This window comes from Sorex fumeus, unplaced genomic scaffold (assembly GCF_029834395.1).
Source record: "Sorex fumeus unplaced genomic scaffold, SorFum_2.1 ptg000006l, whole genome shotgun sequence".
In the NCBI taxonomy this organism is placed as follows: domain Eukaryota; kingdom Metazoa; phylum Chordata; class Mammalia; order Eulipotyphla; family Soricidae; genus Sorex; species Sorex fumeus.
Window position 1 is genome coordinate 26,777,668 of NW_026606063.1, and position 11,189 is coordinate 26,788,856.

The following is an 11,189-nucleotide window of genomic DNA, read 5'->3' on the forward strand; positions in this document are numbered from 1 at the left end:
AATAATCTCTGAGCATCACTGGGTGTGGCCCAAAAAGCCTAAATAAAAAAAAAATAAAATGGGCATAAAGTTTCCAATATCTGTCTTGTAACCTTGTCTGGAAATCTTCCAGGTGGAGAAGGTATCCAGAAGGAAGCTGTAGAGCTCCCCTTCTGTGGCAAGACACAGGCTAAATGAGTCACCACACTAACACACTAACCTGCACTGGATGATTGTGAAGGAATGGGAATGTTTGCCTCTTTACACTCTCCAAAGACTTAACAGAGAAAGCACAGGTCTACAACATGATACCACAGTAGCAGGGGGGTGCTTGGTGGTGTCACTTTTGAGACAAAGATGGTGTTTCGCCCCTTGGGCAGCATTTTAGACATTTTAAAGCAATAAATAATTTGCTAGTGGATGGAAAATGTGTCCCACAAGCCAAGAGGCACACTCACCTTCCTGTCTTCTGTGAATTCATGCATTCCCTCAGCAGGAGTGCACAATCATCTGAAATGAGAAGTTCATTAGGGGAGTCAGGGTTTGGCTTCTAAGTCCATGCAGGGAAGGGCAGACACACATGTGAAGGTTAATCTGCCGCCTTCTGGAGAAGCACCGTCAGGACCAACTGGATATACCCAGAGATCACAAAGAGACCAGAAGCAAAGGGATGGGGAGGAATGCAGTTCCAGGGCCCATTTCAATCAGCAGAGACCTCAGAAGAGGTCTTCTTACTGAAGTAACAAGCTCCTGGGAGAGGCAGATGCGGATAGAGGCCTTTACATCTGGGACTCTTCCAAATGTCATGCCCTGACAGTTTTACTCTATTTTTTTGTCAGGGGGGAGCTCAAACAGTGTTCAGGGGCCCAGTGGCCACTCACAGTGATTCTCAGCCAAGCAGCCTATATGATTCGGCACTAGGGCTGAGGATATGGTGTGGCTCTGGTCCTGTAGTGCTAGGGACCACCCAAGGTGGTGCTCAGGGGTCCCAGGGCCACACTCAGTGATGCTCAGGGGTAACGTGGTGCCAGAGATTAAACTGGGAGTCCAGTGTATGCCTGCCTGGCAGGTACCTTAACCCCAATACCACCTCTGGACCCTGAGTTCTCTGCTTTATAGTTAATTGAGTAATCGTACAAACAAAACCCCTACGAACCCTATATGCCACCACCCTACCCAACCACCATGAGATGCTCAGACTCACTGATCTGCAAAGGTCAGGGCTAGCTGTGAAGGGCGCTAACATTTGTGCTGACCAGGGACTATGGTCCAAAAGGGGCAGGCTGGCCCAGGTGCCACCAGTAAGAACCTGCTTTGTCTGTGGATGATTTAAAACACAGTAATAACACAGATTCCAAGCTGCTCGCTTGTCATTATCACCGTGCCCATCAATTCTAAACAATACCACCGATAAAATCCTCCTCTCTGGAAAGAAATTCCTTTGTTCTAAACAATGGCTGTGGTTCATGCTCATGCTATATAATAACAGCTGTGAATTTCACATTTCGGTACCTGCCCTTTCATAAACTTCGCCTTCTGCCCCTAAATTAGTTCAGAGAACTCCAAGTTCCACCACGGGCCCCTGAATCAGCAGCTTGGCTAATGTTCCTTTCCATGCTCCATTTCCCAGAGTGGTGACCCCCTTTTGGTCAGTTGACCAGTTGTTCTGGTTCACCCAATACTCCACTGACTGTAACTTGGAACGTTGCAAAGGTCCACCACATCTGTAAGGTCCTCTTAGGAACGATTCAATTCTTCAACCCTCAAAACACATTTCTTTAAAAAATTATGTTACAAATCTTGTGAAATCCAAGGAATGGAACTTGGATCCTGGTTTCTCTGTCATAGGTGATAAGATACGCAGTTTGGGTGCTGAAAATTGAAGCAGTGAAAGTCTTGATGGCAGGATGAAATATCTTTGTTTGGTAGATACAAACTCCAGATCACAGATAAGCTGTTTAACCTAATTGAATAATACGTGGGAAATGAACATTTCTCAGGCAGAGAGACAGTGCAGGGGGCGAGAAATTTGCCTGGCATGTAGCTGATCCCCTTCCTTCCTTCCTTCCTTCCTTCCTTCCTTTCTTTCTTTCTTTCTTTCTTTCTTTCTTTCTTTCTTTTTTTTCTCTTTGGGTCACACCCAGAGACACACAGGGGTTACTCCTGGCTTTACACTCAGGAATTACTCCTGGCGGTGCTCAGGGGACCATATGGGATGCTGGGACTCGAACCTGGGTTGGTCACATGCAAGACAAATGCCCTACCTGCTGTACTATTCCTCCAGCTCCTGATCCCATTTCAATCCCAAGAACCACATATTGTCTACTGAGTCCCATCGAGAATCAACCCTGAGCACAAAACCAAGAGTAAGTCTTGAGCACTGCTGGATGTGGCACAAAAACAAACAAAAAAACCCTTCTGATTGTTTGTTTTAAACCTAAATTAAAAATTGGGAAAATAATGACAGCTACTTTTTTTTTATTGTAAATAAGAATAGGGTGAAGAACTGAATTTTGACACAGGGGTGGGGGCCAGGCAGAGTAAGAATATAGTAGCTGAAGCCAGAGTACACAACAGGAATTACACAACAGGAATAAACCCTGACACTGCCCGAACCTAACACCTCCCCATGCTCCACTACCCTACTCCCCAGCTCCTGCAAAGAAAAGAAGTCCCACTTGCTAGAGACAGAGTAGCTGATTTTCATATCTTTTAGTTTTGGAGTATACCCAGTGATGTTCAGGCTTTACTCCTAGCTCTGCACTCATCACACCTGGCAGGACTTGAGGGACCATATGGGATGCCAGGAATCAAATCTGGGTCAGCCATGTGCAAGGCAAGTGCTCTTCTCCTCTCCTACATAGTAGCTGGGTTTTTAATGATACAATGTCCCTTCATTTAACACTCAAGCAGAATTAAGGGATTTCTGTTTGGATGTACTTATTTGTACAGCTGCGCCAGGCTATGGGGCGAATGAGAGCCTTCCCCACTCCAAGGGATCCAGCCCTGGCAGCCGACCTCCACTGCCCAACCACCACCACACTCCAGGCCACTTTCCAGTTGCTCAAGTCGAGTCTCATACAAGAACGAAGTCCCACGGAACCCAGATACTGTGGAACCCTGTGACCCTGGACTCTGGACTCAATGGGACCCGGAACAGAGATCCTCTGCCTGCTTCCACCAGTCTCCAGTGACTCAGGGATCACACCCATAAGCCACACCCTGCCAGCACCAGATAATCTCATTGGCCACCCTCCAGAACTTATGGATATCTCTTCCCGGCCGGGAGTATAAAAGGAGGCTCCCAGAACCATGCCACTGGACTCTGCATCAGGCTGTGGGGCAGCCCCAGCAGCCAACCTCCACTGCCCAACCACCGTCACGCTCCAGGCTGCTTTCCAGATTGCGCAGCCACAAAGTGGCCGCACAACACATTATAAAACACTTCCTAAAAAAAAAAATCACTTTCTACCCATTTATGCCTCTTGGAGAGCCTGGCAATCTACCAAGAATATCCCACCCACACGGGTAGAGTGTGGCAAACTCCCCATGGCACATTCGATATGCCAAATATAGTACTGACAATAGTTCTCATTTCCTTGACCCTGAAAGAGCCTCCAATCATTGGTAAAAGACTAGTAAGAAGAGGCTGCTAAAATCTCAGGGCTGGGAGGAATAGAAATGTTACTGGTACCTGCTCGAGTAATTCAACGATCAATGGGATGACAGTGATACAGTGATATAGTGATCTGTTTATTTGAGGAGGTTGACCACACCCCATGGGGTTCAGAGACTACTCCTGGTTGTGTTTGGAGGTCGCTCCTGACAATGTCCAGGGACCACAAAGCACCAGGGATTGAACTGGGGTTGACTGAATGCAAGGCAAGCACCTTAGCTTACCAGTACAGTCTCTCCAACCCTTTTCAGTACAATGTTGCCCCTGAGCATCTCCAGGTGTGGCCCCCAAACCAAAACTAGATAAATAAATAAATACAATGTTATTCAGGGGTCAGCTCTGTTAGCTGAGTTTAGTATTGAGTTCCCTGCACGTACACCAGCTTCTTTCTTTCTTTGAGATGTAAAACAGGACCCAAGTAATAGCACAGCAGATAGGGCATTTGCCTTGCACATGGCCAACCAGGTAGTGATCCCTGACATCCCAAATGGTGATCCCTGAGCTCAGAGCCAGGCATGAGGCCAGAACATTACAGATGTGGTCCAAAAACAAAATCAAAGGAAGAGGAGAAGGAGGAAGAGGGAAAGCGGAATAGAGGGGGGAAAAGGCAGGGGAGGGGAAAAGGAGAAGGAGAATTTTATTTAGAAAGTATGAGCTATGAGAAAGGACAGAGAAGATAGAGAACCTCATAACGAAATAATACTCTCCTGGGGCTGGAGTGATAACATAGCAGGTAGGGCATTTGCCTTGCACACTGTCAACCTGGGTTCGATTCCCAGCATCCCATATAGTTCCCCGAGCACCTCCAGGAGTTATTCCTGAGTGCAGAGCCAGGAGTAACCCCTGTGCATCGCTGGGTGTGACCCAAAAAGCAAAAAAAAAAAAAAAAAAAAAGGAAAGAAAACTCTCCTGACTGTAGAGGTGGTACAATGGGCGGATGGGCACGACCTCACTAGCACTGCCAGGAGTAATCCTTACACACAGAGTCAGGAAGAGCCCTGAGAACTTAACTTTCTTTCTGTTTCTATGTTCTTTTGAGGCTTGGGGCCATACCTGGCTGTTCTAGTTCTGTGCTTGGGAATCACTCCTGACCATGCTGGCACCATATGTGATACACTGGGGTACCACTTGCAAGGCCTTACCCCATATTATCTCTCTAGCCTGAGATTATTTATTATGCATTTATTATGCGGCACCGAAAATCCAACGGGCCTCACAGACACACACAAGGCAGGACCATAGCACTGAGCCTCATGCCCTGTCCATCGCCAGGCCTTACGCATGGCCTCAGAGCCTGGAGAACCCGAGGTTCAGCCCAAGCCTCATATCGTTCTACTCGCCTATCACCTTCCTGCAGAACCCTGACTTGGTTCTGGTTACAGAGCCGCTTGGGTTGCCGGAACCAAGTACAGCAGACCTAAGCGGCACCCAGAGACTTCTTTCTTACTGTCCTAGAGGCAGAAAATTCCAGACCTAGTACCAATCAGCAGAGTTGGCTCCTATGAGGGGCCAAGAGGGAGCACCGACAATGAGCTACTCCCATCACCTCAGGGCTGAGCTGGCCATCTTTAGTGGTCCCTGGGTTACAAGAGCGTCCTCCATCTCTGCCTGCATCTTCACATGCTGCTCTCCATGCATCATCTTCCCTCTGTGAGCCTCCATCCAACACTCTCTTGTTGGACCAGGGCCCACCTCAGGCTTTATTTAACCTGACTCCCTTGGCAAAGATTCTCATTTCAAAGTGCTGGGGCTAACCATACAGATGGATTTGGGAGAGACACAATCCCGCCCCTGAGAGCAGCTTCCAAGTCAGACTCTCCGTGGGAGGCCTGCACCCCTGCCAGGGAGATCGTGACTCATCCTCGGCTTCCGGCAACCACGGAGGTCCTGCTCCCCATTCTTGAGATGCATGAACAGGACTGGGCTACCTCTGCTCTGGAGGATGTCCACATGGTGGTGTCTGCAGACAGTTAGGTTCGGGAGACAGAGAGCCACAAGGGGATATCCTTCCCTTCTCCCACTGAGCTGTCTTCCTTGAAGCCACTGGGGAACCCCAGGGGAGCAGCACCACACCCGGCCAAGAACGTGAGAAGGATGAAAAGAACATGAGTCTTTGGCGTTGCTTTTGAGACTCCGAGTGCTTGAAACCGGATCCTCCCTTCCTCGAGATTTTTTGTTCCGTGAGATGATTAATGTTCCCAGCAGCTCACACTGCTCTCGGAACGCTTCTTTGGTGGTGACCCATGAGGCAGCAGGAAGAAGTCTGAGAGCCCGTGGCCAGGGAGTTGGGCCAGTCTCTGGCCTGCTTGACGTCATGTCCACCCCTCAGTCCCCACGAGTGCATCTCTGCCTCTCGAAGAGAAGGGGAGATGAGCCCGGAGATGCCACCCCTTGGTGGCAGGTTCTGACGGGGAGGCCCCAGTGGAAGATTAGAGGATGGGAGAAGTGGGTCTATGTGTCCCTCTGCTGCGGGCAGTTTCCTCAGCACTGGACACTGCCCCTTCACGGTAGGTCTGCGGGCTCAGCACTGGGCCAGGTATTTCCCAATAAACAGCCCCCCCCCATCCCATGACTTCTGCTTTGCAGGGCCCAAGCCCCCCCTTCTCTGAGCTCGCTGAATTGGTCAGAAGTGCTGGGTGGGGTCTGACTGGTTCCCAGGTGAAATACGTTCTACCCAACTGCCTTCCTTCCTGCCTGTGGACCCTGAAATAAGATCCTGAGTCCTGTGGTCAGCAAGCACTTGGGAGTGCTGCAGAGAGTGGCCAAAGGTGAATTATCAGCAGAGAGCTCGCCCCACAGTTCGGAATCCTGCAGTGCCCCCGCTGTGGCTTCGGAGGTATCAGTTCTCTGCCCAAGTGAGCCAAGCTAGGCAGGGCTTTCCTCTCTGTGACCTGTAGGTGGTTCTTGCCCTGCACACATGGGCCCCTTTCCAACTCAGCACAGCCCCCCTGCCCCCCAGCCTGGCTTCTGTCAGAGATTCTGTGACCACTGGTTTTTGTCCCTATGGTTTCGTACCCTATGGTTTCTGTCCCTGTGACTAGAACACACTGGAGCATGGGTCTGGGGGTCAGCCACCCACTCTGGGCAGTCCCTTTAGATTCCCTGCAGCTCACTCAGTGGAGCCTGGTCGCCCACCAGCCTTGGGCTCAGGGACCCTGAGGCTTAGGGCAGCTTGACGAGTGTGGGCACTCCTGGGACCTGGCGTCCACCTTGGTGCAGGGCCCACACCTTGCAGAAGGCGGCAGACATTGCACAAGGCTGTTCCTGCCACCCCAGGAAGAATTCCTGCGGGCTCTGGGGTTTCCCAGAGGTGGGGCCCTGCAGGGTGTGGCATGGGCAAAAATGGGGCAGTGGCAACATTAGTAGAAGTGCTGTGACACGCTGGGTCAGAGACAGCCATCAGACACTCGGAAGAAATCAGACACAGATGAGGCAGGAACCCCTGGCTGGTCCGAGAGAGTCCAGCCCACAGCTGCTGCTGGGGTTTGTTTGATTATAAGTATCTGCTGAACCAATAAAGGAGGAGAGAAATTACAGGAAGAGCGTATGTTCGGAGTCTGTTCAATGGTAAACAACACAGGGAGAGAAATTCCCGTGAGCTAATCAGCCCCATAGGAACCACAAGTCAGAGATTCCTCAGGGAAGAATTTGTTTCCTTGAAAGATACTGAGTAACTTTGGTGTGTGCAGGTAACTGGGCCCCAAGCCGGATGTGTGAGGATAAGGAGATCTTGACTTCAAAGGTAGCTGGAAGGAGAGGGCGGTGTCAGGCAGCTGTGCAGGTGAGCAGGGCAGATCTGAAGGGTCCAGGCTCTTGGCTAAAGTGTGTCTGTTTACCCTAAGGATCCAGAATTTTGTTTGGGGGCCACACCCAGCAGTGCTCAGTGCTCAGGGGACCCTATATGCAAAGTTGGGGATTTAACAAGGCTGAGGTACCTTAAATCCTATACTATCTCTCGGGCCCACCAGGAAAGGGCTTGTGTTCTTGTTTAGTTTTAGGTTTTTGGGTCACACCCAGCAGTGCTTAGGTGGAGTACTAGGGATCAAAACAGGTTCAGGAGCACACAAGGCAAGCACCTAAACCCCTATCTTATCTCTCCACCAGCACAGGAATTTTGCAGCAGCCAGAATGGGTGATTGTGTTTTTCGCAGGTTTCAGGCAATTTGAGCTCTGGACAGAGTGATCGAGGTTGTGTGTGACAACTATTTGGGCAAAAAAAAGTCCACATTAAGTGCAACACGAGGGGCTAGAGCGATAGCACAGCGGGTAGGGTGTTTGCCTTGCACGTGGCCAACCCAGGTTCGATTCCCAGCATCCCACATGGTCCCCTGAGCACTGCCAGGAGTGATTCCTGAGTGCATGAGCCAGGAGTAATTCCTGGTGTGATCCATAAAGCAAAAAAAAAAAGTGCAACACAAATGACACCATTGAGGATCCCAAGAAGCTGATTGTGGCCGAGATCGGCACTTTTTGGAACAAGATCACATTAAAGAAGGGGTGCATGATTTTCAATGACCACGTGTCTCCGGGGCACTATGAAATCCATGATGAGATGAACTTGGAGTTTTACTACCAATAGAGCTGAACTGGCCTCCAACCCCCAACCCTGCCTTGCCCTTTCCTACCACCCTGGCCCCCCTCACTAGTGTGGCCGCCTTTTATAAAAAAAGGAAAAATCATGGTAATAAAAAATGCAAAAGCTGTAATAAATAAATAAATAGAGTGGCCAGATCTCAAGCCTGCTGCCTGGCTCTGAGCCCATGTGTCAGGAGTTCACTCAGGTAGCTTCTGGCTCTGCACCCGCACTCTGTCTTCAACCCGCTGAGAAGACCGTGTGGGAAGCCGAGCAGTGCTAATACCAGTGTGCCGGGCCCAAGAACGCCTGCTCTTAAGTCTGGACCGAGATCACCTCCCTGGATTGCTCTGAGGGGCCTGCAAACTGCCACACGGCCCTGTTGGCCCAGGATCTGCTCCTGTTTCAGCAACTTCCTCGAGAGCCACAGAGGGTGCGGGTGGGGTGGAGCTGTGAAGCAACACTTTATGCCAGGGCCTTCTGGGCCTTCTCCTCATATAGGTTCTCGACAGCTGCTCCGAGAGATGCTGGGCTTCTCCAGTGACATCACCATTACTCAGAGCCAGGAGGGTCTTCCCGGAAGCTGTCCTCTGCACTGGGGCCCGTCATTTGAAGGGCGGTGACAGCGGCATGGAAGGAATGTTGGGGTTCTGCACGCACTGCCAGTGATCCGAGGGCTAGACTAGGGTGCCCTTGGACAGACGAGTGAGGAAGCTTTGGTAAGTACTTCTGGCTGAGTTTCCTCCAAATGACTACAGTGTCCCTTGACTGGTTTCCAGCACCTAATTTTCTTGAGTGACATCAGCTTGGCAGGGACAGATCTCCCCTCCCCAAGTGCTCATGAGTCATAAGCTTCACTCCAGAAACTATGACGACTGTGCTTTGGAGAAGAAATTTGGAGCAGCATTGCATGACCAAGGACATATGGTACAGCAGTGTATGACCATGGGGCAGATGGACATAACAAGGCTCTACTTCCCAGAAAGTTCTGTGTCAAGTATTCCAACATCAAATAAACGGGAGACATCCTTTCTTTCTGATGACTATCATTTCTGTCCAGTGATGATCTTAAATACTTTATCACTTTAAACTTTATAAGCTCTTTATTGTTGTTTTTGTGCCACACCCAATGGGACTCAGGTTTTCTCCAGGCTCTGCACTCAGGAATCATTCTGGAGAGTGCTCAGGGGGGCAGTGGGATACCGTGATCAAAAGCAAGACGTGGGTAGGGTGTTTGCCTTGCACGCAGCCGACCCGGGTTCCATTCCCAACGTCCCATATGGTCCCCTGAGCACCGCCAGGAGTAATTCCTGAGTGCAGAGCCAGGAGTAACCCCTGAGCATCACCAGATGTGACACCCACGCCCCCGCATAAAAGCAAAAGCAAGACAAGCACTCTACCAGCTGTGCTATCACCCCAGCTCCTCATAAAGCAAGTTAGTGCAAATAAATTAGCCAAAAAGAAAACAAAAAGCTTTGGGGTCAGGTAGATAGTACAGGGGTTAGGGCATGCCTTTCACGATGCTAATTCCAGTTCGATACCTTATACCATTTATTTCCAGAGCATCCCCAGGAATGATCCCTGAGCACAAAACCAGGAGAAGCCCTTTAGCTCTCTTGCATGCAGCCCAAACCCCCCCCTCCCCCACCCCTTCACAAAAAAGCAAACCAGAGAAAAGCAACTCTTTCCTTAGATGTTTCCTCGTTTGGGGTTTCAGGAAACCTGCTCAGATTTATAGGGCTCAGTGTCAAAGTCAGAAATTCTGAGACCTTCAGAGTACCAGAGCCTGACTTTGCGTCTAAGTCGCATCTGGGCAGAGCAGCTTTGCAAGAATGAGCTGGAGGAGAGCACGAGAGACTCAGGGCCGGTAGGAACTCAGAGCCAGGGCTCACCAAGCAAGTCCTGGAACTGAGGTGTGAGGATGATGGACCGGGGTCTCACTGTCATGCACAAGGTGGGCCCTGATGGTGCTCACTTCCTTTCCCACTTCCGCATCCAACGGAAGCTCTCATCTCCGTGTAAGAATAACTTCCAGATGTTTGGCGTCCCATCTTTCAGAGGATCTGTTGCTTATCTCTAAGGACAAAAATAGTAAGGGAGAGGATCTAGTCTCCCCCAAACCTGCAGGAAGACCTTCGTGTGTGCCTTTGAACGGGACCAGCTTTAGTCACTACCGGCTTTTCTTCTCCAGCTCGAGCTGGAACCAGGTTCAATGAGTCAGACACTCAGAGTCAAGGCCATGGCGAGGGGCAAGGGGGGGTGGGGGGTCGCTCAAATTGCACCTGGAGCTGGCAGGGCCTGTGCTGCCAGGTGAAGCCGCCTGGTCCCCTGCTCATGCTCCTACAGTAGAGCCAGAGGGGTCACTGGAGGAAGGCCTGGCCTCCCCAAAGGCAAGCATGGTACACGAGCTTGCCCATTGTAGGGTGCGCTGGCCAGAAAGACAGTGTCAGAAAGACACAGAGAGATAGCATATGCAAAGGATGGAGAGAGACAGACAGACAAGAGAGCACATGCAGAGGACCAAGCACTTCATGTCTCACTGTAAAATACAAACATAGAACTCAGCTGGCCCTAGATCTGGCAGACCTCCCCAGGTCGCTGGAGAACTGGACGCTCTTTGGGTCTCAGGCTGACTGGTTGTACTAAGCAGTAAGAACCCAGCACCCCTCTGGTCCCAGGCACTGGACATGGAACATTTCCCAAGCGTGAGGAAAAAAACTTTGTGTGTCATTAGAACAAGATGGTTCTTTAAGGAGGGGTGCTGGGTGATGGGCAAATACCAGGAAGTTGGGTTGCTGGAGTGATACTAACGTACCTCTCCCCTAAGAAACAAGGTACCAGGCCCCTTCAAGGGCTTGAGAAATGAAGAGAAGAGGGAGTTCGGCCTGGCCATTCACTCAACAAGCTTTCATAGCTTTGGGGGCCTACACCTTTCTGCAGGCTTTTGTAGCTGTTAAGATC

General features: G+C 50.4%; 1 protein-coding gene across 1 annotated transcript in view; it reads left to right on the top strand.

Annotated features, from left to right (window-relative positions):
* LOC130034709 (ubiquitin-like protein 5) overlaps nucleotides 1–8,234 on the top strand; it is a 96,809-nt gene extending 88,575 nt beyond the window's left edge. The window contains exons 4-5 of the mRNA XM_056126340.1: nucleotides 7,834–7,875; nucleotides 8,051–8,234. Coding sequence (XP_055982315.1) covers nucleotides 7,834–7,875; nucleotides 8,051–8,234 — 226 coding nt within the window. The remainder of the gene's footprint in view (nucleotides 1–7,833; nucleotides 7,876–8,050) is intronic.
* Nucleotides 8,235–11,189: the final 2,955 nt, after the last annotated feature.